Below are 27,484 nucleotides of genomic sequence, written 5' to 3' on the forward strand. Positions count from 1 at the left end.
ACTAGACCACCAGACCTGCAACAGTACTCCAGATGAGATCTAACCAGACTTTTGCAGAACTGCATCTTGGGTGAGTCGGGTGAGGGGGAGAACAAAACTCCGCCACTGGCCATTGGGGGGATTGATTTCCTCATTTGTTCACCAGAAACATGTACCGGTGGAGAAAAGCAAGAGACAGCAGATGCTGGAAGATGGAGAAAAGGACAAAATGCAGGAGAGATTCAGCAGGCTGGGCAGCGTCAGTGGAGCTGAGGGGTGGACAACATCTCTGGTTGACATCCTGCGTCAGGACTATGATATGCATAACATTACTCTGGACGAGTTCCATTCTTCTCAAGTGGGAGGACTAGGTACCACCCAGATGAAGAAACAAAAGGCCTTCCCAAAGCTTCATGTCGATATACAACGTTTGGATGTATATCATTTCCATTGGGCAGGAGGTACAGAAGTTTGAAGTCTCACAACAGAAGTTCAAGAGCTGCTATTCTCCTCAACCATTCCATTCCTGACCGAAATAATGCAATTGCTAAGGTCTAGCAAATTTATGACCACTTTGCTCAAAAATGAATGCTTCTTTGTTCTAATTGTGTCTTTTATTGTAAAAAATTATGTGTATTTTATTTATGTTTCTGTTGTAAATGCTGTGGTGTTCTGTGGTTGTGATGCTGCTACAAGTAAGATTTTTATTGCACCTGTGCATACATATACTTGTGCAAATGACAATAAACTCAACTTTGACTTCTTCCTGTAGGTAAGAAAATGTCTGTTCAACTGTATATGATTGTTTTTCATTTTAGAAATCTCATCGAGAAGATACATTAACGTTTGTTTCTGTGTGCTGATGGGCTCAGTTTGTCATTACCATTTGTAAATACACCTGAATATGAAAAAGATCCTTAAACGTTGTTTGACTGACAAGGATTCCTGCTTCAATGAGGTCTCTGGATTAGACAGGGAATAAATGGAAATTGCATTCCTGACCAAGTTTCAAAGATAAACATTGACAAGTGGCTGGGAGAAGCTGACAGATTTTATAATTAATGTCCACGTATTTTAAATGGTTTTACCACTGGGTGCCACGGTAGTGTAGTGGTTAGTGCAACACTAATACAGGTTGTGGCATTCCGGAACTCGAAGTTTCATTCCGGTGCTGTTCTGTCAGGAATGTCTATACGTCCTCCCTGTGGAATATGTGTGTTTCCATTGGGTGTTCCGGTTTCCTCCAACAGACCAAAGATCTACCGGGTAGGTTAATTGGTCCTGTGATTAGGTTAGTGTTAATCAGGCTTGTCGGGTTGTGTGGGCCTCCAAGTGGACTACAATCTTGGAGTCTTAATGACCTGCAGAGCTATATTAGCTGGAGCCTACATAAAGTCAGGACTTTATGCTTTGGCTCTCGGTAGGGTCACTCATGCCAAACAGGTCAAAGGGTAGAGGCCAGACTGAGGGTGGTCACCGGTCCTCCAGGTCTTGGGGGGGTTCAGATCAGGGCTATCAATCCTGACTAGTAAAACAAAATTGCTATGGAAACGGCAATGAAAAATCCTTCTTCGTCTGAGTCCAGTGGTATTCCTGAGCCTTCACCTGTGACTTGTATGACTGACAGTGGTAAATACTGAGAGGAAACCACTGGCATGGTGAAGAAAGCCTTAACACACCAGAGACAGAGAACCTCCATTGCTGTCCTCTGCTAGCAGTATAACAGGCAAAAGAAAAGGGAAAAGGTTTGCTGGGGAAGCGAGCGTTGAAGGTCTGGAAGGACATACTCCACACTACATTGCTAAATAAATTAATAAATTATAAATGCCATCATATAAGAAAGATATTTCAGTCAATTTTTGTATAATATAAACAGTTTTATAAATTTAAAAATCACATTAAATACTACTATTACATATTTTAGGCTGTTTTCTTATTAACAATGACTTTCTGGATCCTGATCATTGTAAAGGAAGGGAGAGAGAGAGGTGAAAGGACCTGGCCTTGTCACAGCATTGAACTGGCTTATCAGAATCGTGAATGGTTCCCATTACGATCTGTGTCGGTGGTAACCTATCCTTCCAAGTCTGTTGGCTCACAGTGGTAGCCTGGGCAATGCCCATGAAGAATTCCCTGCTCATTCCTTTGTCGTTACCTTCAAATTGTCTATTTTATTTTATTTATTTAAGAGACACCACGTAGAACAGGCCCAGCAAGCTGCACCGCTCAGCAGCCCTCTTAGTTAACCCCAGCCTAATTGACAATGACCGATTAACCTGCTAACGGTGTATCTTTGGACTGCGGGAGGAAACCAGAGCACCCGGAGGAAACCCACCCATTCCACGGGGAGGGCATACAACCTCTTTAAAGACACCATCGGAATTGAACTCCAAAGTCCAACACCCCAAGCTGTAATAGCGTCATGGTAACTACTACGCTGGAGTGGAGCTCTCAACTCTTCCATGGATCCACCCTTTGGGCTTTCTGATTATCATCTGTATTCTAATGTTTGCCGATATCATTCAAGGACACATTCACGTCTCCCCTGCTGACTCTTAGTTCTTTCTGTCCAACACCTCTGTAGGCTACTGCACTGCCTCAGATTTGTTAAGCAGAAATACACAACAAATAAATATGGTGAAGTTGGCAGCCATTGTCTTTGGTCCTGCTATACATTCAGCTCCCTGGCCATCCAGAATGATGCTGACTTAGACTGGTTGCACCACTGGGAGGGTTTGAGAGCTGTGATAAGACCATAAGATATAGGAGTAGAATTAGGCCATTTGGCCCATCTTTGTAAGTCCACCTCTCTCCATAACATTACTAATCCTATTGGTGTCCCAGTTCAAATGGTTTCTGGGTTCTCGTATCTATGGCTTTGTTACCTAAAGATGTGATTATTCTGATATCCTGCTGGAATACCATCCTACATAAACTTGGGTTCCTCCAAACCTCTATGTTTGGTACCTCCAGGACCCATGCACACACTACACAGTGCTTGCCATGGACAGCTTGGCGGCCAAGTCATTGGGCATATTTAAAGCAGAGGTTGATAGGTTCTTGATTAATCAGGGCATCAAAGGTTATGTAGAGAAGGCAGGAAAATGGAGATGAGAGGGGTAATAAATCAGCCATGATGCTATGGTGGAGTAGACTCAATGGACTGAATGGCCTAATTCTGCTCCTATGTCATATAGTCATGTTGTCTTACTACCAGTTCATTCTCTACTATCAATCCCTCATCGCTCTTAACTTCTTACACTCACATAAACCTTCTAGTTCTGAGAATCTGGATCTGATTTCAACTCCAACCAGTGGGAACAGCAGCCAAGGCTAAGCTCTCTTCTCATCACCATGATCAGGCAGGAGGTAGGTCCTACACCATCAGGTTCAGGAACTGTTTTTACCCTTCAACCACCAGGGTCCTGATCCAGCATAGATAACTTGACTGACTCCACAACCTGTGGACTCACTTGCAAGGACTCTACAACTCAGTATTATATTTTACTTCTTTTTTATTACTTGAACAATCCGTCTTCTTTTGCACAATGGTTGTTTGTCAGTCTTTGTTATTTATAGTTGTTCATAAATTCAATTGTATTTCTTCATTTTCCTGTAAACATCTTCATGAAATCAAATTTGAAGGCAGTATTCGGTGACATATGATAAATTTACTTTGAACTTTAAAGGGTTTTAAGGTCCTCTAACTACTTGCCTCGCTCAGCTCCTTTAAAAGGTCTGATCAAGCTATCTCTTTGATCGAGCCTTTCGCTATCAGCCCTCATTTCTCTGTCAAATAATTTCATTTGGCAATAATTCTGTTCTGCGTTCTGGAACATTTCACTACATTAGAGGTGGGACATTAGGTCAAGTTATTGTTGTTGTTATAACATCACCAAGAACCAAGTTAGAACCAAGTTAGGAAGATATCAGATGCTAGGAAGAACTATAGAAAAGTCTGCTTTACAAAGCGGTGACACACTTGAGACAGTAAGGATTTATTGTTAGTTGGGTGAAATTAAATTTGCCAAGGGGAGGTAATTATCCATTTGCGTTAACCAACTTTGTTCAATGTCTTCAGTGTTTTATCTGCTGCAGAATCTAGGCCACTTGTTATTGCCTGAGGCAACGTGTAAAGTGGGTGGTAAAATAATAGTTTGCCATTAAGCTCTTTATGAGTCACCGTGCTTGTTTAGGATTTTACAGGGTGGCTCCAGGTTTCTGTGATTAATATAGATACCCGTTGCTTTGAACAAAAGGAAAATATCTGAAGGCAAAGAGTGCAGATGAGATGGTCAACGTCTCACGGTGACTGAGGCATCTGAATCCTTTTGTGATATTATGCCTGACATCATTGCATTGGGCATTTAATTAACTGCAGATATCAGATTCCAGAGTTTTGAGCTGCAGGACAAACACATGAATCTTCGTGTTACTCAGTAACTGATCTTGGGGTAGATATTGATTCATCCTCCCTCTACACTGTAGAACATTGTGGCTCAGTAGGTCAAGCGGCTTCTATGGAAAGGAATAAAGAGTTAACATTTCTTCAGGCCTCAGTCCGAAACACTGACTCTTTATTTAATTCCATAGATGCTGCCTGGCGTGTGGAATTCCTCCTGTATTGTGTGTGTCACTCTGGATTTCCAGCTTCTTGTTCATGAACTCTGTGACTGTTCTGGGTGACCAAAGGAGCAAGCCCTTCCTCTTTCTCCTCCAGCGTAGAAAATACTTTCTTTTTGATTTAATATTTGTTAGCTCTGCTTCCACTTCTCCTTCACAAAATGTACTGCGGATTAGAAATACAAGATGAGGAAAAAATTCTCCCCTGGGACTTTGCACTGTCTTCTTCGAACTACAATGTCCTTAATAATGGGTGAACCCTGTTATAATGCTTGCAATGATCTCAGAGTATAACACACTATAGTGGGCTGCTTGTCAAACCATAATTCTTCTATATACAACAAAGTTCACAATTTATCAAAACTCTATTCAACCTGAAGGGTGTAACTAATGATTAAGCATGTAGGTGTGGGTGTGGAGGTTGTTCAGTGTTGTGCAGACACCAATATTGAGGATATCACCTGTCACAAAAGCTAAGTAATGATTTTGTGTTCTTCTCAGTCCAAAGATTTGGACTCGGACCCTTAAGGGCACATCTCAGCCTTACAACATTTACAACTAACAAGGATAAGGGTGTCAATGTCATGAGATTGTTGTCTGCCAAGTTGCAGAGTATTAGATATTTGTTTAGTTCATTTCTACTAGGGCGAAGTCCTGGGATTACCTAACTAATCCTATTGAGATTTGCTCTTTTGTTTTTGGAACTGCAGCAGTCACAGAGAGGGTAATGACAGTGGTGACTGATGGATCACAAAATTAGCCTTAACTATGCCAACTATTTCACAAAATTCAATTACGTATATATTATAGAAACTGCTCTTGACAATTCTCTCTAGCCTTTTATACACTGTTGTCATCCTTGATTGACATAAGGGCGCCAAGAGTCATGGGGGAAGGCAGGAGAATGGGGATGAGAGGGCAGATAAATCAGCCACAATCAAATGTTGGAGCAGACTCACTGGGCCGATGACCTAATCCTGCTCCTATGTCTTATGTCCTAATGGATAAACAAAGGCTAAGGACATCACAATGCCTTCCTGAATATACTGCAGCTTGAAGGCATTGCATTTCTATTCATGGGTAGTTGTACAATAACTCTGACCCAGCCAGGGGAGAAAAGCAGACAGAATTAAGAATTTATACAGTTACAATGTATTATCAAAAGCAGCTTTCTGCCTTAGCAACAACAGTGACACATTCACTCACTAAAACATAGATGTAGAACCTCTCGCCCCGGGAAACCCAACGGCTTTAAAACGTGTATTCAGATATAAAGATTGTCAGTCTGATCACTGAACTCCCGCGAAAGTTGATGACGGTGTTCACGGTGACCATCTCCAGGTCCAACACAATGTCCCGAGGCCCTCGAATTGGACGGGTCATCACCACTGTAGCACTGACGGGCCCAGTTTGCTGCAGGTTCGTGAAGAAAGTGAAAATCTTACTTAGTAACAATTTTATTAAACAGTTAAGACTACATGGAAATCTGAAAATGCTGGTAGAATGCAGCCCTTGTGGACACTGAATGCCCTGGACTAAATTGGAAGAACCAAGTGCCGTGGCAGCTTCCCATGCAACCAGAGTTGATGCTGGACCTGTTCAATCACCTCAGCCCTTCCTGCCACCCAGGCACTCAAACATTCAATTCAGACAAATCAGTGATTCCCTTAAACTTCATCCAATCTCATCCACTGCACCCAGTGTTCACAACATGGTCTGTATAATGGAGAAACAAAATACAGGCTCTGCCCACAGGGGTGACCCCTGATCTTCCTGCAGCAAGCCACTTTAATCCACAAACCCACTCCTGTCACAAATTGCCTGTCTGGGGCCCCTACTGCTGCTCAGCAAAATCTAGAGGCATAATTATTTGGATTTCTGCAAAGTGTACTCTGAACCCTGAACCAGGAGGCAGTAAGACAGGCTTTTCAACCTATCTGGTCCACACCAAACCCACCATCGTCCCTGCTAGTCCTCTTTCATACCACCTGGTCCGTACCAACTCCACTATCATCCATGCTAGTCCTCTCTCAGACCACCTGGTCCATACCAACTCTACTATCATCCATGCTAGTCCTCTCTCAGACCACCTGGTCCATACCAACTCCACTATCATCCATGCTAGTCCTCTTTCAGCCTTGCTGGTCCATACCAACCACAATTGACCCCCATTGACCCATAATTCTCCAAGCTCCTCCACTCCATGTACCTACCCAAATGTGTCTTAGATATGTCATTGAACTCGTCAAGACCACTCGTACTGGCAGCTAATTCCAGGTACTCACTACCCTCTATGAAAACCAGTTACCGCTCTTTAATCTCTTCTCTTTTATCCTGTATCTGTGCTCCTCTAATTTTTTAATCCCTAGCTCTGTGGAAAAGACTGACCACCCATCAAATTTATATCCCTCATGATTATAGAAACTTCTATGAGTTCTCCTTTTATTCATCTTCATTCCAGGGTATAAAGATCCAGTGTGGCCAACCTTTCCCTATGACTCAGGCCCTGTACTCTAGACAGCATCCCTGGAAATCTCTTCTGTGCCTTCTCCGGCCTGACAATGTCTTTCCTATATCAGGGTGAGCAAATGTGTATAAACTGCTCCAAGTGTGGCCTCAGCAATGACTACACTCATCCTTCTGGATGAAGTGTACGTGAATTCAGAGGGTGGAGGAGAAGTGGCTACATGATGGACGGACGATGCCTGAGGTGACTGCTTTCAGCTGGAGACACCAGAGAGTGTTATGGTGAGCTGAAATAAACAACGCCTATTGGTCAGCAGACAACCAATTCCAAGCTGACTTTCACGGATTGGTCATTATTCCAATCAACGTCTTGAGTGTTCCTTGGTAAACCATTTAAACAGTCATGCTTTGGGATGTACAGCTGAGTTTTGAGTTTGAGATTTTGCAGCTGCGTGTTTTTACTGAATAAAGGAGTATTTTGAGTTCCAGCTTTGTCGTGTCTCCTGGCTTTGAGTCTGACCAGTAGTTACAGGCATGTGAACTCACAGAGAGTCAAATAACCCACCTTTGAAGAGTTTAAAGAACACTGGGTAATAAAGTTGGTGTAAAATATGTTTTGATTCAAATTTAAGGTGGGAAGATGGTGTTGTGGAGGGGTTAAGCTAGTTGTGTTTGCTTCAGAATTTTAATACTAGTAAAAAGTTCCCATTTTCATTCTGGATCAGTAGTAATGTCCCTCAGTGTCATGACAGAAGCTGTGGCTTACCCTCATGTAGAACTCTCTGCCTTCATTCCCGGATTTGATCTGGAAGATGTAGTATGCTCCAGGATAGCGGGCTGTGGCCTGCATCTGGAAGACATCTGAGGGGACGCTCCTTCCCGACACAATGTCCATGTATTTGTACAGAATGGTGAATGGCTGATCTGTGCATCCAGGGTTGTCTCCATGGCACATGCAGCGGCTGTAACACGGCGAGAATACAATAATTAATGGATTTTACAATGAATTCCTCTCATTGTAGCTGCAACAGTGAAGTCGAAGCATATTTGGTTCACCATGTGATCAGACTCCAGCAAATTTCTACAGGTGTGTTGTGAGAGCATTCTGACTGGGTGCTGGTACGAAGGCTCCAACGTGCTAGATTGAGAGAGGCTGCTGAGGGTCGTAAACTCAGCCGGTTCTATCACAGGCACAACAAGCTCCACCATCCAGGACATCTTCAAAAGATGTTGCCTCAAGAAGGTGGCATCCATTATTAAGGATGGTCACTATCCGGGACATGCCCTCTTCTCATTACTACCAACAGGGAGGAGTACTGGAGTCTGAAGAGGTATCCTCCACACTTTAGGAATAGCTTCTTCACTTCTGCCATCATATTTTTTAACGATCCACGAACACTACTTCACTATTCATACACACATACACACACACATAATATAGTCAATATTCGTTTCCATAGATGCTGTCCGACCTGATGACCTGCTGAGATCCTTCAGAATTTTGTCATTGCTACGACAGGACCTGAAGAAGAGTCTCAGCCCAAAATGTCGACTGTTATTCATGTTTGTTCAGTATGTAACTTCAAAACATTAATCTAATTCAAAAGAAGTAATGGGAGTCTGAAATGCAGGTCTAACTTTGAGGTTACGTAAAGGCACGCCTGTATCACATGGTAGTGTGACAATGTACACAATTCACATATTTATACGGATAACCCTCAATGAATTATTTAAATGAACAAGAATGCTTAATCAACCAATATATAAACAAAGTTACACAAATATTATTGAAATATTAACTACACAACTCCCACGCTACCTTTCAATGACACCAGAGGCCACTGTCTGCCCTCTCGGACCCTGGTCTGCTTCCTGTGCTCTCTTTAAAGTGATCAGGTTCCCTGGAAACTTTACTGTAATACTATGTACTGTCTAAAAATAAGAATTAAAATGTGTTGATTCCTATTACAAGAATAAAATCCAATAAATCTATAACAGGAACAGTAGGCTTTGGAAAGGAGAGGAATGGCTTCAAAGAGGAAGTGTATGTATAAACAAAACATTATTTATTTGGATTAATCAAGTTTGCTTCAAAATTTTAATAGTTCTTATTAGTTTTAATTTAAAAAAAACAGATTTTATAACTATTTAAAATAATTTTGAATGTTACTGAATGTCATGGGAGGCCCTGATGGTTAACAATTCCTTAGTTACAGTTATTTCACGGTCAGTGCTTTCTAAGGCTTGCCCACATGATGGGATTACTGGGCCTTACTGCCTCCCATGGCTTCTTTTGTTGGTATCACGATGGCCTGAGTAGTAAACAATATTGAGGAACATGGATGAGGTCAGCTTGTGCTCTTGTTGTGGGTTAACAGTGATACGGAAACAGGCCTCTTTATCCTATCAAGTCTATGCTGACAGTTAATTACCTATCCACACCAATTTTAAATTAATTTCATTTTACACTGCCCATATACCCATCAACTCCACCCCCCATCCCAGATTCCATCGTTCACTTACACACTAAGGGGAATTCACAGTCGCTAATGAACCTACCAATTCTCACAATTTTGGGACGCGGTAGGAAAGTAGAACACAGAGGAAACCCACAAGGTCACAGGGAAAACAAGATAACTCCATACAGGCAAGGCCCGAGGTCAGGATCGAACCTAGGTCTCTGGCACTGCGAGGCATTGGCTCTACTTGTGTTTGAGTTAAAGTAATGTGTAATCTGGGAAGGTGGATGGACCACAGCACAAATGAGTGACAAACCCAGAATCTATTGAACGGAGAATGCCATGTCCTGGCTTTGGAAAGACTTGTTAAAAGACAGTACTGAGGATTGTGGTAGAACAGAGGGATATGGGAATACAAATCCATAATTCCTTGAAAGTAGATAAGGTCATAAAGAAAGCTTTTGTCACCTTGACCTTCACAAAGCAAAGTATTTAGTAGAGGAGTTGGGATGTTGTGTTGAAGTTGTATAAGACGCCAGTGTGGACTAATTTGGAGTATCGTGTATGTTCTTTTGGTTGCCTGCCTACTAGAACAACATCAAAAAGATTGAAAGCATGCAGAGAAAATTTACAAGGACATTGCCATGACTTGAGGACCTGAGTTATAGGGAAAGTTTGAATAGCTTAGAACTTTATTCTCTAGAGCGTAGAGGAAAGAGGGGAGATTTAGTAGAGGTATGTAAAATTATGAGGGTATAGTTAGGGTAAATGCAAGCAGGCTTTTTCCACTAAGGCTGGATGAGACTAGAGCTAGAGGTCATGGGTTAAGGGTGAAAGGTGAACTATTTAAGGGGAATATGAGGGTAAACTTCTTCACTCAGAGGGTGGCGAGAAACGTGGAAAAAGCTGCCAGTGCACGTAATAGATTCGGGTTTAATTTCAATATTTAAGAGTAATTTAGATAGTTACTTGGATGGGAGGGGTATGGAGAGCTCTGGTCCGGGTGCAGGTTGGTGGGACTAGGCAGATTAATAGTTCAGCACAGACTAGATGGGCTGAAGGGCCCTTTCCATGCTATAGTGTTCTATGACCAATATATAACATGCAGCAAAACATTATGAAGCATAATATTCAGCTTAATAGCTTGAGTTCCCTCTTAGCTAATATGCTACTTTGCCATGTAGCTGCCCATCAGAGTTCTTACTTTTCATTCAACTGTATGTAGGGATCCTGGCAACGCACTGGGTCCAGGCACTTGTACGTCCCTGGAATGTTGAAGCAGATCTGTTCTTCTTGGCAAGTGTGGTTACCCGTCTCACACTCATCGATATCTAAAGAACAGAAAACATTTCAAATATTGTCCCACACTCTCAACTCTGTGGAGCATGTCATTGGATCTGCCCCTGTAAAACAGATGTAGAGCTGGACATCTTGGTGAACATCTCAGCTCGCTTCAGATCAATACCACACAGCTTGGCTTGTCCCAACAATTTTCTCCGGCACCAATTGCAAATCAAATGTTCCATTTCCCGGAGCAGCAGACAGTCAGCTGGGGATTTCTTGCTGCTCAACCTGCTTAGTTCCTCCAGTAATTGGCTTGTTGCTCCAGTGTCTGCAGTCTTGTATCTTATTATCTGGCTTAAGCTTGCAATCCTCCCCACCTATCCTCCTCCAACGCTTCTTAAACCAATAAATGAAAATCTGATACAGTACTGTGAAAAACTCTTAGGCACGTGGGAAAAAAAATCTATAATGAAATAATCAAATGAAAAGTTTCTAAATATCAAAAAAAAACTATAAAGAGCAGTAAACAGGAAAAATACTAAATCAGATCAAAATTTGGTGTGACCACCCTTTGCTTTTAAAACTGCATCAATTCTCTTAGGTACACTGTCGTGCAGTTTTGTAAGAAAACTGACTGGTTGGTTGTTCCAAGATTCTTAGAGACCTTGCCACAATTCTGCAGACGTTAGCTGTCTCGCTCGCGTCTGCCTCTCCATGTAATCCCAGACAGCCTCAATGATGTTGAGATTAGGGCTCTGTGGAGGACTTGCCATCTGAAACCATATAAAAAATCTAGGGTCCTAACACTTTTGCACAGCACTGTGCAGTATAAAATTCAAAGGACTTATTGTCAAAGTATGCATGCAGTATACAACCCCGAGACAGCCACAAAACAAAGAAAACCATGGAACCCATTCAAAGAAAGACATCAGCCCCTCTCCCCCCCCCCCCCAACATGCAAAGAAAAACAATTCACGCAAATAGCAACAAGAAAGAATGAGCAAAAACACAACTTTGAAAGCGTCCATATTCAGTTTAGTTCGGTGTTCATTAGTCCAATCTACAAACTTCAGGCCTGGAACATCGGTACCATCCTCTGACAGCATTGAGGGAAAGAGAGACCATTCAAACACTGGGACTTCCTTCCAGGAGCAACAAGTGAAAGACCATCGAACACAGAGGCCCTCCTCTTGCAGCAGCCAGCGAGAGGCTGGTAGACGGTCTGAACACTTGCTCGCCGTCGATCACAGGCTCCAACAGCACCAGAACCACATTTAAGAGAAAAAGGAGATGTAAAATAAGTGAAAGAAACAGTTTGGTTCACAATCTGGAGTGCTGCCTGTGGTAGCACTGTTCGTTGGTGCCATCTTTTCTTCTTCCGGAACAATAATACAAGCGGAAAAGGTGCATTCTGAGATTTGTAAGAGACAGTTCATGGATTCATCTGCATGAACAAATACTCAAGCCAAGAATGCTCTGAAGTTGCTGGCTACAAATTGGAACACTGGAGATGAAAGAATCACGAGGAAAGAGGACATCTGCAATTCGAGATGCAGGACTGAGAGGTGTGACAGATAGCAGTGAAGATTCAACATACTTTGTGGAATGGCAGGATTTTCACATGAGGAGAGAATGAGTAGGCCAGGCCTTGGTCCTTTAGTGTGGGAGAAGAATGAGAGGTGGCCGCATTGAAACATACAAAAGATGCAGAGGGTGGATATGGTGAAGCTGTTTTGACTGACCAAGGACCTGGAGGATGGACGTAGAGAGGATGTTTCCATTGATGATGAATTCTAGAACTAGCTGTCACAGTGTCAAAATAAAGGGTTGTCCAGGAAATGAGGAGAAATATCTTTACTCAGTGGATAGTAAAACTCAATGATTCTCCATTACAGGTGGTGTAAAGATTCAATCATTCATTGCCTGCTAGATTACAGAAATCTTCTCACTACTACCATCTTGGAGGAGGTACAAAAGCCTGAAGGCCAACATTCAGTGTTTTAGGAACAGCTTCTTCCCCTCGACCATCAGATTTCTGAATGGTCGTCACGCAGAGGAGCTCACGTTTCAAAGTTGCTTTCTAAGTTGTGAGATCGATGAGAAATGGAATCATGGGCTCATGCCCCATCTCTAAGCTCAAGCTGCTCGCCTCCTGAAACTTACTTGTAGACGGCAAAGCACCAGATCGCACTATCTCACTTTTCCTCTTTTGCACCATTTATTCATTGTAGCTCACGGTATATTCAGTGCTTTGCACTGTACCGCTACCACAAAACAACAGGTTTCACAGCATATGTTAGTAATAATAAACCTGATTCTGATTCTGACGCTGAAATGGTGAGGAAGTTATAATTTGTTGAATGGTAGGAAAGTCTCGAAGCCCATGGTTGCTCTGACATTCTTAGTCATATCCTGTCTATGCTTCTTGTAATTTCATTTATCTCCACCTCGGTAATTCCAGGGAAAGCAAGCCCAGCCTAAGTGATTTCTTCCCATACTTGAAGTGCTCCAATCCAGACAATAGCCTGGTGGATCGCTTCTGCACTTTTTCCAGCACAATCGCATCCTTCCCATCGTGTGGCGACCAGATCTGCACCCAAAACTCCAGGAGCAGTCTAACCAGTCAAAAGTTGCAATCTGTCTCGTGTCCTGACCTTCCTTCAACACGCAGGGTCATAAAAATTACAGAATCATAGATACAGAGCAAGGAATCAGACCTTCGGCCTGCTGAGGCCGCACTGACCATTAGCCACACATTTACACTAATTTTACATTTCATCCATTTTACTTAAGGTCTCCCCACATTCTTATCAATTTGCACCAGGGTTCAACCACTCACCTGTTCGCTCGGGGCAATTTACAGTGGCCATTTTGCCTACTAACCCATAAGTCTTTCAGATGTGAATCCAGAAGACCCAGTGGAAACCCGTACAGAGAGAGCACTCAGCTTTGCACAGGGAGCACCCCAGGTCAGGACTGAACCTGGGTCCCTGGCACTATGAGGCAGCAGCCCTACCAGAGGTGCCACTCTGTGCATCTTCCTTCACCTAATGTCATATGCAATGATTTCACTCTGGGCAGCTTGTATTTTAAGGCCCGTGATTCCATAATTGGTTTTATTGTTTGAGCAACACACACAAAATGCTGAAAGAACTCAGCAGGTCATGCAGTGTCTACGAAAATTAATAGACAGTCAACATTTCAGGCCGAGACCCTTCACCAGTACTCCTATCTTAATATATTACTTCTTTAGCCCTTTACCTTTTCCACCTATTCTCTCCCTACGTATCAACCTTCCTGTCACCTGCTCTCACCATTCACTTGCCAGTGTGGATTCCTTCCCCTCTTCCCCCTTCCCCCCACCACCTTCTTATTCTGGATTCTGCCCATCTGCCCATTACCTTTCCTGCCGACTATTTATTCCCTTCCCTAGATGCTGCTGAGTTCCTCCAGGGGTGTGTGTGTGTGTGTGTGTGTGTGTGTGTGTGTGTGTGTGTGTGTGTGTGTGTGTGTGTGTGTGTGTGTGTGTGTGTGTGTGTGTGTGTGTGTGTGTGTGTGTGTGTGTGTGTGTGTTTTCAAGTTTCCAGCATCTGTTTTATTTCATGTTGGAACCTTTTCTTTTTGACTCACCCCTTCTCCCTCTCAGCGCTAACCCTCTGGTAAACACCTGCAGACGGATGATATTTAACCACGGCCAGGGTTATCATGGGCCCGTGAGAACAGCCTTCAAGAAACCAGTGACGAGCGTAAGCCTTGACGCAGTATTGGTGAGCGGCCTTACCTTGGCAGCTCCTGTTGTCGCTAAACATGGTGTAGCCTTGGGGGCAGATGCAGTAGTAGTCGCCTGGCTCGTTCACACACTGATGCTGGCAGAGGAACTCCGAGAAGCTGCACTCATTGATATCTCGAAATAAGAACAAATACCTGGGTCAGAAACTGAGAACAACATGCTGTTTTGTTACACTGTCCTGGTGCTTGTTTTTCTCTAATGTCAACACCCAACATTTACATAAGAACATAGAACAGTACAGGCCCTTCGGCCCATGATGTCGTTGCGACCTTTTGATGCGCTCTAAGATCAACCTAACCCTTCCCTCCTTTATAGCCCACCATTTTCCTATCATCCATGTGCCTATCTAAGATTTTCTTAACTGTCCCTAATGTATCTGCCTCTACCATCATCCCCGGACAAGTGTTCCATGCACTCACCACTCTCCTGTAATGAACTTACCTCTGGCATCCCCCATACTTTCCTCCAATCACCTTAAAATCCTGCCCCCTCATACTGGGCCACTTCTACCCCGGGAAAATGTCTCTGGCTCTCCACTTGATCTATAACTCTTGCCACGATCAAGTCACTTCTCATCCTCCTTCAATCCAAAGGCAAAAGCTCCAGCTTGCTCGACTTATCCTCATAGGGCATGATCTCCAATCCAACCAGCATCATCTGCACCCTCCTCAAAGCTTCTAAGCTTCTACATATTTCCTATAATTACCTCATATACGAGAGTGTTTTGCACCATGTTTGACTTTTAAAAAAGTCTCTTATTGAACTCAAGCAACGCACACGAAATGCTGGAGGAACTCAGCAGGCCAGGCAGCGTCTGTTTTGCTTGGATTTCCAGCATCTGCAGATTGTCGTGTCTTATTGGTCTCAGCGGGTCAGTCAGCGTATCAGGCCGAGACCCTTCATCATCAATAGCAGACTGTTTATTCACTTTCACAGATGCCGTCTGACCTGCTGAATTCTTCCAGCATTTCTGTCTTTTGCCTTGGCTTTCCAGCATCTGCAGATTCTCTCATCTTTGTTGAGCCTGTTATTGAAATATGCATTTTAATAAATTAACTCACTTGATCTGCATATAACAGTGAGCAGAATGCACATATCTTAAATCTTTTACAAATTCCGTTTATTTTAGTTAAATACTATGCTACTTTAGTAAATACAAAGTGGGAAAGTTCTATTAAAGCAGAGCTTCTTCATGGATGAGGTCTGGCAGTTTTCAGCTGGGACATGATACACTGGCTTTTCCAGAGGGAAGGAGGTCCCTCATAAATGTGTAAGGGTATGACTTCAGCAAGCTGCTTCACCACTAATACAAATCCTTGTTGGAGATTGCCTGAGAGCTTCCTCCTATGCCCATGATTCCCCGTACTAACATTGGCTCTAGTACTTGTATTTGTCCGCTTTGGAGAGGCACACTGGATTAATGTATAATACAGACACATGCTTGCATTCAAATTGCATTTAATAATTGTGAGTTGAAGGCCTGATTTATTCCTGCTGCTTTACATTAAATGCAACTCAGAACCTCTCCGTATTTAGAAAGTAATGTGCTTCAATCCCAGTCTCAGACATGGAACCTATTAGATGCAATTCATCTCAGTTGTCCTGTGGCCAGTTTGATGCGGATTTGCAATAAAACTTTGTTATTTTGGCTGCATTGACCCAAGACTACTGGAACCAGCAGTCACTTGGATAAGCTACTTAAGGTTGAATGAAAACAGTTTTATAAGCACTGCTTTGTGGTGCAGCGGTTAGCACAACGCTTTACAATAGCCGGCTGTGAGGTAGCCGTTGCCTATAAGGAGTTTGTTTGTATGCTGTTTCCCTCGGTCTCCTCCCCCATTCCAATGAAGTACGGTTCGGGTTAGGGCTAGTTACTTGTGGGCATGTTATGTTGAGGCTGGAAGCGTGGCGATACTTACAGTCTGCCAAACTCAGTCCTCACTGATTTGATCTGATGCACACGATGCATTTCACTGTATGTTTCGAAGCACGTGTGACAAATAAAACTAATCTTCTAATCTTATCTGACAATCATTTCTCCTAAATCCTGCATTAAAATCTCATTACTTCCATTAGAGAGATATGGGCGCTACAGTATTGGAGCAGATAGCACAACGCTGTTACAGCTCGGGGTGTCCGAATTTGGAGTTCGATTCCAGCGAACTCCGTAACTCCCTTCTCGTGTGAGTGTGAGCTTCCTCCGGGTGCTCCAGTTTCCTTCCACAGTCCCAAGATGTGCCAGTTAGTAGGTTAATTGGTAGTTGTAAAGTTTTCTGTGATTAGGCTAGGATTAATCACTAGGTGGTGTGGTTTAGTGGGTTGGCGGGCCTGTTCTGATTCTAATTTAAATGCATAATGATTGAAAATGAGAAGAGCTTTACTTGGATCTTTGAAAGAGGTTCCAATCCAACAAGGTTGATCTGGGAGCTACCAAATATAGTCAATCCTGTGAGACATGAACTGCCTATTACATAGGGAACAGCGTCAGGAAGTGACTCACACCACGAAGTACACAGCTGTACTCCTCGTGTGAAATGAAATAACACCAGCACTCCAAAATGCAATGCCCAGTTATGTTCTCAGTGTGACATGGAACAGCTCCAGAGACAAATTGATCTTCCATTCATAAAGTTGAAAAAAAAACAAGCTCACATTGTTGAATTTCTCACCCTGAGGGTGAACCTACTGGAATGCAATAAAATAAATTTGTTCACTGGGATCCTTCAGGGAGGAAATCTGTTGTCCACATCTTTCTGGCTATCATATCTGCTCTCTAACCCAACTATCCACTTTCTTTGTTCAAAGGACAATTAGGGATGCGCAATGATTGCTAATTTTGCCAATGACATCTGTGCTGTAAGAATGAAAAATGAAACAAATAAAATCCCCACTTAAAACAAAGAATTTATGCTAAGCTGAACAGTTTTTAATTAACAATGGCACGTGAATAGAGTTCTGTACAACTTACAGTAAGCTCCTGAATTTACAAGTTATTACATTTTACCATATTAACAACAGAAATCTAAGTTTTTAATATTTTAAAAAATTTATTTATTTTAGTTAAATATGATGCTACATTAGTGAATACCAAGTGGGCACAACAGCTTACAGTACCAACAGCCCAGGTTCTATTCCCGTCGCTGCTCGTAAGGAGGTTGTATGCTCTCCCTGTAACTGTGTGGGCTTCCTCTGAACGTTCCAGTTTCCTCCCATAGTCTAAAGATTTACAAGTTGGTAGCTTAATTGGTCACTGTAAATTATCCTGTGATAAGGTTGGAGCTAACAGTTTAAAAAATTCATGTGTTTGGTGAGGTAAGTGGGTGAGTAGACCTATTTCTCCTTGTTTCATTCCTGAATTAGGTAGCATGTCTGCAGGGTTTGTTCAAGGTGTCAGATGTGGGAATCCTGGGAGACCTCCAGCCTCCCTGATGGCCACATCTGCGCCCGTTGCACCGAGATGCAGCTCCTCGGAGACCGTGTTAGGGATCTGGAGCTGCAGCTTGATGACCTACTGCTTATTAGAGGAAGTGAAGAGGTGATAGACAGGAGCTACAGGGAGGTAGTCATCCCTAGGCTACAGGGGTCAGAAAACTGGGTGACTGTCAGGAGAGGGAAGGGAAATGCCTGGATAATGGAGAACACCCCTGTGGCTGCCTCCCTCAGCAACAAGTATGTCGTTTTGGATGCTTTGAGGGGGATGACCTGACAGGGGACAGCCACAGTGACCGGGCCTCTGGCACTGAGCCTAGCGCTGTTGTGCAGGAGGGAAGGAGGGAGAAGAGGAATGCGGTAGTCATAGGGGATTCCATAGTCAGGGGAACAGACAGGAGATTCTGTGAGCCTGATAGAGAAACCCACATGGTGTGTTGCCTCCCAGGTGCCAGGGTACGGGATGTCTCGGATCGGGTCCAGAATATTCTGAAGGGAGTGGGCGAGCAGCCAGCTGACTTGGTACACGTTGGTACCAATGACATAGAGAGGAAAAGGGAGGAGGTCCTGAAGAGAGATTTCCGGGAGTTAGGAAGGAAACTGAGAAGCAGGACCTCCAGGGTAGTAATCTCAGGATCGCTACCTGTGCCACGTGCTAGCGAGGGCAAGAATAGTGGGATCAGGCAGATGAGTGCATGGCTGAGAGACTGGTGCAGGGGGCAGGGCTTCAGATTCTTGGGTCATTGGGATCTCTTCTGGGGGAAGCATGACCTGTTCAAAAAGGAGGGGTTACATCTGAACCTGAAGGGGATGAATATCCTGGCGGGAAGGTTTAATAGAGCTGTTAGGGAGGGTTTAAACTAATTTGGCAGGGGAATGGGAACCAGAATGATAGAGCAGAGTAGGGGGAAAACAGAAATAAATCTAAGATAGTGAACAGTAAAGATGTCAGGAAGGACAGGCAGGTGATGGGGCAAATTTGCAGCCATTGGGATGAGTTGCAGTGCAATCAAAGCAAAAAGTACCAAATACTGGACTTAAGGTGTTTTACTTAAACACACGCAGCATAAGGAATAAGGTGGATGATCTTGTTGTACAGTTACAGATTGGCAAGTATGATATTGTGGCCATCACTGAGATGAGGCTAAAGGATGCATGTCTCTGGAGTCTGAACATCCAAGGATACATGGTGTATCGGAAGGATAGGCAGGTAGGCAGAGGGGGTGGAGTGGCTTTATTGGTAAGAAATGATATTAAATCATTAGAAAGAGGTGACATAGAATCGGAAGGTGCAGAATTTTTATGGGTTGAGCTATGAAATCGCAGGGGTAAAAGGACTCTGATGGCAGTTATCTACAGGCCTCCAAACAGCTGTATTGATGTGGACTACAAATTACAACAGGAAACAGAAAAGGCTTGCCAGAAGGGTAGTGTTATGATAATTGTGGGGGATTTTAACATGTGAGTGGATTGGGAAAATCAGGTCGGCACTGGATCTCAAGAGAGAGAATTTGTAGAATGTCTATGATATGGCTTTTTAGAACAGCTTGTTGTTGAGCCCACTAGGGGATCGGCTGTACTGGATTGGATTTTGTGTAATGAACCAGAGGTGATTAGAGAGATTGAGGTGAAGGAACCCTTAGGAGGCAATAATCACAACATGATTGAGTTTACTGTGAAATTTGAGAAAGAGAAGCCGAAATCCGATGCGTCGGTATTTCAGTGGAATAAGGGAGATTACAGTGGCATGAGAGAGGAACTGGCCAAAGTTGACTGGAAAGGGACACTAGCGGGAAGGATGGCAGAGCAGCAGTGGCTGGAGTTTATGTGAGAAGTGAGGAAAGTGCAAGACAGATATATTCCAAAGAAGAAGAAATTTTCGAATGGAAAAAGGATGCAACCGTGGCTGACAAGAGAAGTCAAAGCCAAAGTAAAAGCAAAGCAGAGGGCATACAAGGAAGCAAAAATTAATGGGAAGACAGAGGATTGGGAAGTTTTTAAAAGCTTACAAAAGAAATCTAAGAAGGTCATTAAGAGGGAAAAGATGAACTATGAAAGGAAGCTAGCAAATAATATCAAAGAGGATACTAAAAGCTTTTTCAAGTATATAAAGAGTAAAAGGCAGGTGAGAGTAGATATAGGACCAATAGAAAATGATGCTGGAGAAATTGTAATGGGAGATAAGGAGATGGTGGAGGAACTGAACGAGTATTTTGCATCAGTCTTCACTGAGGAATACTTCAGCAGTATACCGGACAATCAAGGGTGTCAGGGAAGAGAAGTGTGCGCAGTCGCAGTTACAGCGGAGAAAGTACTCAGGAAGCTGAATACTCTAAGGGTAGATAAATCTCCTGGACCAGATGGAATGCACCCTCATGTTCTGAAGGAAGTAGCTGTGGAGATTGTAGAGGCATTAGCAATGATCTTTCAAAAGTCAATAGATTCTGGCATGGTTCCAGAGGACTGGAAGATCGCAATTGTCACTCCGCTATTTAAGAAGGGGACAAGGAAGCAAAAAGGAAATTATAGACCTGTTAGCTTGACATCAGTGGTTGGGAAGTTGTTGGAGTCGATTGTCAAGGATGAAGTTATGGAGTACCTGGAGACATATGACAAGATAGGCAGAACTCAGTGTGGTTTCCTTAAAGGAAAATCCTGCCTGACAGACTTATTGCAATTTTTTGAGGAAATTACAAGTAGGCTAGACAAGGGAGATGCAGTGGATGTTGTGTATTTGGATTTTCAGAAGGTCTTTGACAAGGTGCCGCACATGAGGCTGCTAAACAAAATAAGAGCCCATGGAGTTATGGGAAAGTTACATACGTGGATAGAGCGTTGGCTGATTGGCAGGAAACAGAGAGTGGGAATAAAGGGATCCCATTCTGGTTGGCTGCCAGTTACTGGTGGTGTTCCACAGGATTCCGTGTTGGGGCCGCTTCTTTTCACATTGTATATCATCAATTTGGATTATGGAATAGATGGCTTTGTGGCTAAGTTTGCTGATGATACAAAGATAGGTGGAGGGGCTGGTAATGCTGAGGAAACAGAGGTCTGCAGAGAGAATTGGATAGATTGGAAGAATGGGCAAAGAAGTGGCAAATAAAATACAATGTCGGAAAGTGTACGGTCATCCACTTTGGTAGAAGAAATAAACGGGCAGGCTATTATTTAAATGTGGAGAAAATTCAAAGATCTGAGATGCAATGGGACTTGGGACTCCTCGTGCAGGATACCCTTAAAGTTAGCCTCCAGGTTGAGTCGGTGGTGAAGAAGGCGAATGCAATGTTGGCATTCATTTCCAAAGGAATAGAGTATAGGAGCAGGGATGTGATGTTGAAGCTCTATAAGGCAATGGTAAGACCTCACTTGGAATACTGTGTGCAGTTTTGGGCTCCTTATTTAAAAAAGGATGTGCTGACGTTGGAGAGGGTTCAGAGAAGATTCACTGGAATGAGAGGGTTAGCATATGAGGAATGTTTGACCGCTCTTGGACTGTATCCTTGGAGTTTAGAAGAATGAGGGGGGATCTCATAGAAACAAATTGCATGTTAGAAGGCATGGACAGAGTGGATGTGGCAAAGTTGTTTCCCATGGTGGGGAAGTCTACTAGAGTGAGGGCATGACTTAAGGATTGAAGGGCGCCCATTCAGAACAGAAATGCAAAGAAATTTTTTTAGCCAGAGGGTGCTGAATCTGTGGAATTTGTTGCCATGGGCAGCAGTGGAGGTCAAGTTATTGGGTGTACTTAAGGCAGAGATTGATAGGTATCTGAGTAGCCAGGGCATCAAAGGTTGTGATGAGAAGGCGGGGGAGTGGAACTAAATGGGAGAATGGATCAGCTCACGATAAACTGGCAGAGCAGACTCAATGGGCCGAATGGCCGACTTCTGCTCCTTTGTCTTATGGTCTTATGGTCTAAACCAGGGATTGCTGGGCTGCGTTTCTCCAAGGGCCAGAAAGGTTCCATTCTGTATCTCAGTAAATCAAGATTAAATTAATCAATTTTGGTAGCATTTTTCTTTCCAAAAATTGTTCATTTTATTTTAATACAATACTGCCAGTTATTTATTTCTCTCAATAATCTCTAATAGGTGATCTGTCGATCTGATTGAAACCACGTAAGAAATAAATGGAAATTTATATACAGTAAACCTCAGAGAATATTTAAAGTTGCTAATATTTTAAAATTAGGGAATGAAAAGTACATTGTAAGTATATGTTCAGCACAGCATTGTGGGCCAAAGGGTCTGTATTGTGCTGTACGTTTTCTATGTTTCTAAAATCATAGAGGATTTAGCAGTTTAAAAATGGAACGGTGAGATAATTTTAGTGAAGGATGGGCTATAATCATAATTATATCAGTAAATGAGGCAGGTCACACTAACAGTTTAGCTCTGTGCGAAAACCATGAAGTCTATATCACAAGCATTGTTGTGGAAGGGCCAGAGGGTGGCGCTAATGAGCACTTTCACCTGAATGTTAATGGGAGCTCATTGGTGGTTGGTGCTACTATTATACATTTTCAATCTTTGTTTTTGCTGTGATTGTTCCTAAAGGACAAACCTCAGGAAATAGGTGCTGCAATATGTATTTTATTTCACTCTCAGGTTCTTACCTGTTTAACTACATTCTGTGAAATTCCAATTTGGGGAGGAAGGTACTTCAGAGATAAAAGCACTAGAAAGACTAATCACCGATATTATTTGCCTGTCTGCCTTGCTGCATTCCTGGCCAAGGATCTTGCTTTGCTTCAATCGCAAGAAGTTATAATATTACTGAGGTTAACAACTTTGTCAAGAATGAGCCCAACCTACAATTAATGATTAACCTAAAATTATTATTTAATGATCTGTTCCCCTTATCAATGCAACTCCTTCTAATATCAAGGCAGTATGTCCCTGGTTATCAATTTGTCTTTTCCTGTGAGGGTGATTAGATAGAAAATGTATAATGTTGCTATAGAAAAGGAGTTGGAGTTTGTTAGAAGAGCACACTACTTCAATCTGTCCAAGGTTCAAAGTAATTTTTCATTGTCACCATTGCCCTGGGATTCATTTTCTTTCGGGCATTCTCAATAAATCCAAGAACTATAATAGAAACAATGAAAGACTGCATCCAGCAGGGTGGACAACTGATGTGCAAAAGATAAAGTGTACAAATGCAAAAGAATAAATAAATATTGAGAATATGAAATGAAGAGTCCTTGAAAGTGAGTCCATAGGTTGTGGGAAAAGTTCAGTGATAGGCAAACAAAGTTGAGTGAAGTTATCCCTCAGTCCCAGAGCCTGATGGTTGAGGGGCAATAACTGTTTCTGAAACTGGTGAGATGAGCCCTAAAGCTCCTCTACCTTGTTCCTAATGGCAGCAGTGAGAAGAGGGCATGAACTAGGAGTTGGGTGTCCCTGATGAAGAAATCAGTTTTCCTGAGACAGCGCTCTGTTTAAATGTTCTCTATGGTGGGGTGGGCTTTACCCAAGATGGACTAGGCTCTATTCACTACTTTTTGTAGGATTTTCCATTCTAAGGTATTGGTGTTTCCATACCAGGCTGTGATGCAGCCAGTCAATATACTCTCCACTACACATCAATAGAAGTCTATCACAGTTTTAGATGTCATGCCAAATCTTTGCAAACACTGAAAAACTAGAGGCATTGTTATGCTTTTTACATAAATGCACTTACAGTATATGCTGAGCCCAGGACAGATCCTCTGAAATATTAACTCCGAGGAATTCTAATTTGCTGACCCTCTCCACCTCAGATTCTTTGATGAGGACAGGCTCATGGACCTGAAGTCAATAATCAGCTCCTTGGTTTTGCTGACATTGAGTGACACGTTGCTGCTGTGTCACCACTCAGCCAGATTTTCAATCTCCCTCCAACATACTGATTTGTCACCACCTTTGATCTGGCCCAGCCACGGTGGTGTCTTCAGTAAACCCGAGTATAGCATTGGACCTGTACTTAGCCGCAGAGTCCTGAGTGTAAAGCTAGCAGAGCAGGGGGCTAAGCACACAGCCTTGAACTGCACCAGTGCTGATGGACATTGTGCAGGAGATGCCGTTGCCAATCTGCACTGACTGGGATTACAAGTTCAAACGCAACCCCAAAGGAGGGGATAAATATCCACTGGATCCATAAAGGATTAAAGAGGCATAGGAGTTTCCTGTTGCTGCAAATGTGGGTGGGTGGGAGGGGACGTGTTCCTTCGAGTTTGGGATGAAAGCATTCAGGCTTGTTATGTTAGAGAGGAGAGTGTAACAGAGCCATGCAGTATGGGAGCAGATCCTTCGGTCCAACTGGTCCAAGATTCCCATCTAAGATTCTTCCATTTGTCTGTGCTTAGCCCATATCCCTCTAAACCTTTCCCTCCCATGCACCTGTTTGAGTGCCTTATAAATGTAATTAATGTACATGCCTCTGTCAGCTTGTACCCTCCATTGACCATCTTCTGGGTGAAAAAGGTTGCCCCTCAAGTTCCTATTCAATCTTTTCCCTAAATCCATATCCTCTGGTTCTTCATTCCTCAACCTTAGGAAAAAGAACTATGTGCATTCAACCCAGAGTGTCACAGTAGTGTAGTGGTTAGTGCCACCACTTTACAGTGCCAAATCATGGTTCAAATCCCGCCACAATCTGTAAGCATTTTACATGTTTTTGCACGTTTCCTTCACATTCTCTGCAATTACCCTTCTCTTCAATAGGAAATATTAGATAAACAAAGCATTTTTGTTCAGCCAACAGGGTCTGGTTGGGAAGGGCTGGACTGGAGGAGGAAATTGCTGCTAGAATAATGCTTCCAATCACCAAAATGATAAAATGGTGTGAACTGTACACAAGACCAAAATGACCTGCAGCCCTCAGAAGGTTGAGCATTTATCAATAAACCAAACAGTAGCATTGTGTTGAAGAGTTTCAAAGTTAAATGTGGTTAATATAAACCCAGTGATAAATTAGTCAATCTCCAGAGAAAAATAGATGTTATCATTAATAAACATTTTTGTACAGTTTAGTCACCTCGATTCCCAAGTAAAATATTAGTCCGAATTACATAATTTCCTGCAGGATTTATTTTCCCAATGAAAGAATTTCTGAACTATATCCCACAGCTGTGGTTTGCCTGAAGCAACATGGCAACACTTGTCACTAAAGACAACAAGGTGTTGGTTTAAAAATATTAGTGAATAAGAGCTTGCTTTTAAAAGACACCTTCTTTAGTAGTAATCACAGTGAACATAACGAACAAAATACTTCATTGTATTCACTTACCATGTTTTTATTTAAATAAAATTTATTTTATATCCATGTAAAGTATGTTGGTATAACATTTAGTTTCTAACATACATATTTATCAGTGCGCTAATTCTCTTCTCCACAGGATATACTTACTTCACCAGATTTAACTGGAACTAGATGGATATTTTCCCAAATTAATTGTAAATAAATGATTCATCCTCAGTTGGCAAGTAAGTCCTTTTAATACTCTTTCCTATCTATCTTTTTTAAGCTATATAGAAACATAGAAAACCACAAAGCTGTGCTGAACCTGTCCTTTCCTTAGAAATTACCCAGGGTTATCCATGGCCCTCTATTTTTCTAAGCTCCATGTATCCATCCAGGAGTCTTTTAAAAGACCCTATTGTATCTGCCTCCACCACTGCTGCCGGCAGCCCATTCCACGCACTCACCACTCTCTGTGCAAAAAACCTACCCCTGATCCTCTGTACCTACCTCCAAGCACCTTAAAACTGTGCCCTTTCATGCTAGCCATTTCAGCCCTGGGAAAAAAATCTCTGACTATCCACACAATCAATGCCTCTCATCATCTTGTACACCTCTATCAGATCGCTCCAAGGAAAAAAGGCCAAGTTCACTCAACCTATTCTCCCCAATCCAGGCAACATCCTTGTAAATCTCCTCTGCACCCTTTCTATGGCTTCCACGTCCTTCCTGTAGTGAGGCAACCAGAACTGAGCACAGTACTCCAAGTGGGGTCTGACCAGGGTCCTATACAGCTGCAACATTACCTCTGGGCTCAAACTCAATCCCACAATTGACGAGTAAAACTATGTTTTATTTTTGATGGGCTGATTTTTTTCTCGGTGATGTCATTGCAGGTGACCGAACTGCGCGGGTCTCCAAGGTAGCGTAGCGATTAATGCGCAGCTATTGCAGCTCGTGGTGCTCCAGAATTCGAAGCTCAATCTGGTACCGTCAGTAAGGAGCTTGTACATTCTCCCCGTGACTGCGTGGGTCTGCTTCGAGTGCTCCGGTTTCTTCCCACAGTCTAAGGATGTACCGGTTGGTAGGTTAATTGGTCAGTGTAAAATGTCCTGGCTAATGTTAAGTCGGTGGGTCCCGAACAGTGCAGCTCAGTGGGCCTCTCCTATCTATTTAAGTTATATGTTTATGGACTGCTGTTTTCAGTGATGTTGTTGCTAGTGTTACCTACACATTACCTATACACCTCAAAATTTTATATACAATAGGAGATTAGATTTAGCTTGAGTTGTCGTCTGTACATCAAAACATTGAAACAGTTAGTGAAATTCCTCATTTGTGTCAAATCAAATCAGCGAGGACTGTGCTGGGGGCAGCCCAAAAGTGTGCCGTGCTTCAGGCATGAACAGAGCAGGTCCACAGCTCACTAATTCCAACTGTGTGTCTTTGGATTGTGGGAGGAAACTGGAGCGCCCAGAGGAAACCCACGTGGTCACTTGGAGAACGTTCAAACTCCTTACAGACGGTAGTGGGAATCGAACCCCCAATCGATGATCGCATGCACTGTGCTAACCGCTGTGCTACTGTGCCACCTCAGTCATGTCCCCTGTGGATTCTCCTGAGTTCTAAGGAGAGCAGACCTAGCTTCTCTGATCTCTTTTCATAACTGAGCTGCTCAATCGCATTCAACATCGTGGGGAATCTCCTCTCCAGAGCTATCACATCTTTCCTATGGTATGGTGACCAGAAATCTATGCATTACTCCTGCGAAGGTCTATATCAAATATTAGAAAGCTGGAATATAACCTCTTGTTTTCAATGCCCTGACTAATGATGAATAATATCTCATCAGCCTTTGTACCTATGTTACCAACCGGCACTACCACACTCAAGGATAACTGGACTTGTACCCCGAGCTTTCACTGTACTTCAGAACTCAGAAGGTGGGCTAGATTCTGACTTCTACCACAGTGAAAGTGAATCGGCATGACATGTCACATCTCCTACTGTTTGTGGCTTTTCCTGCATAGGTCCACAAACTGGACTAATCGCACATCATTCATTAAACATTTCAATAGTTTTCTTTTCCATCCCCTTTGATTGTCTCAGGAGCAACCCGCAGAAAATTAATCCCTACTTCGTTTACCTCAATTTATTAATTTTTATTTATTTACCGGTACAGCGTGGAACAGACTCCCCCTGCCCAATGAGTCACGCTGCTCAGCAACCCACC

General features: G+C 42.8%; 1 protein-coding gene across 1 annotated transcript in view; it reads right to left on the bottom strand.

The window, feature by feature from the left end:
• Positions 1–1,220: 1,220 nt before the first annotated feature.
• The window catches only part of fbln5 (fibulin 5), a 115,640-nt gene continuing 89,376 nt past the window's right edge, over positions 1,221–27,484 (bottom strand). Inside the window, exons 8-11 of the mRNA XM_059962272.1 lie at positions 14,593–14,715; positions 10,732–10,858; positions 7,835–8,030; positions 1,221–6,015 (exon numbers count right to left, since the gene is read on the bottom strand). Coding sequence (XP_059818255.1) covers positions 5,854–6,015; positions 7,835–8,030; positions 10,732–10,858; positions 14,593–14,715 — 608 coding nt within the window. The 3' untranslated portion in view covers positions 1,221–5,853. The remainder of the gene's footprint in view (positions 6,016–7,834; positions 8,031–10,731; positions 10,859–14,592; positions 14,716–27,484) is intronic.

Source organism: Hypanus sabinus, chromosome 2, assembly GCF_030144855.1.
Source record: "Hypanus sabinus isolate sHypSab1 chromosome 2, sHypSab1.hap1, whole genome shotgun sequence".
Lineage (NCBI taxonomy): Eukaryota > Metazoa > Chordata > Chondrichthyes > Myliobatiformes > Dasyatidae > Hypanus > Hypanus sabinus.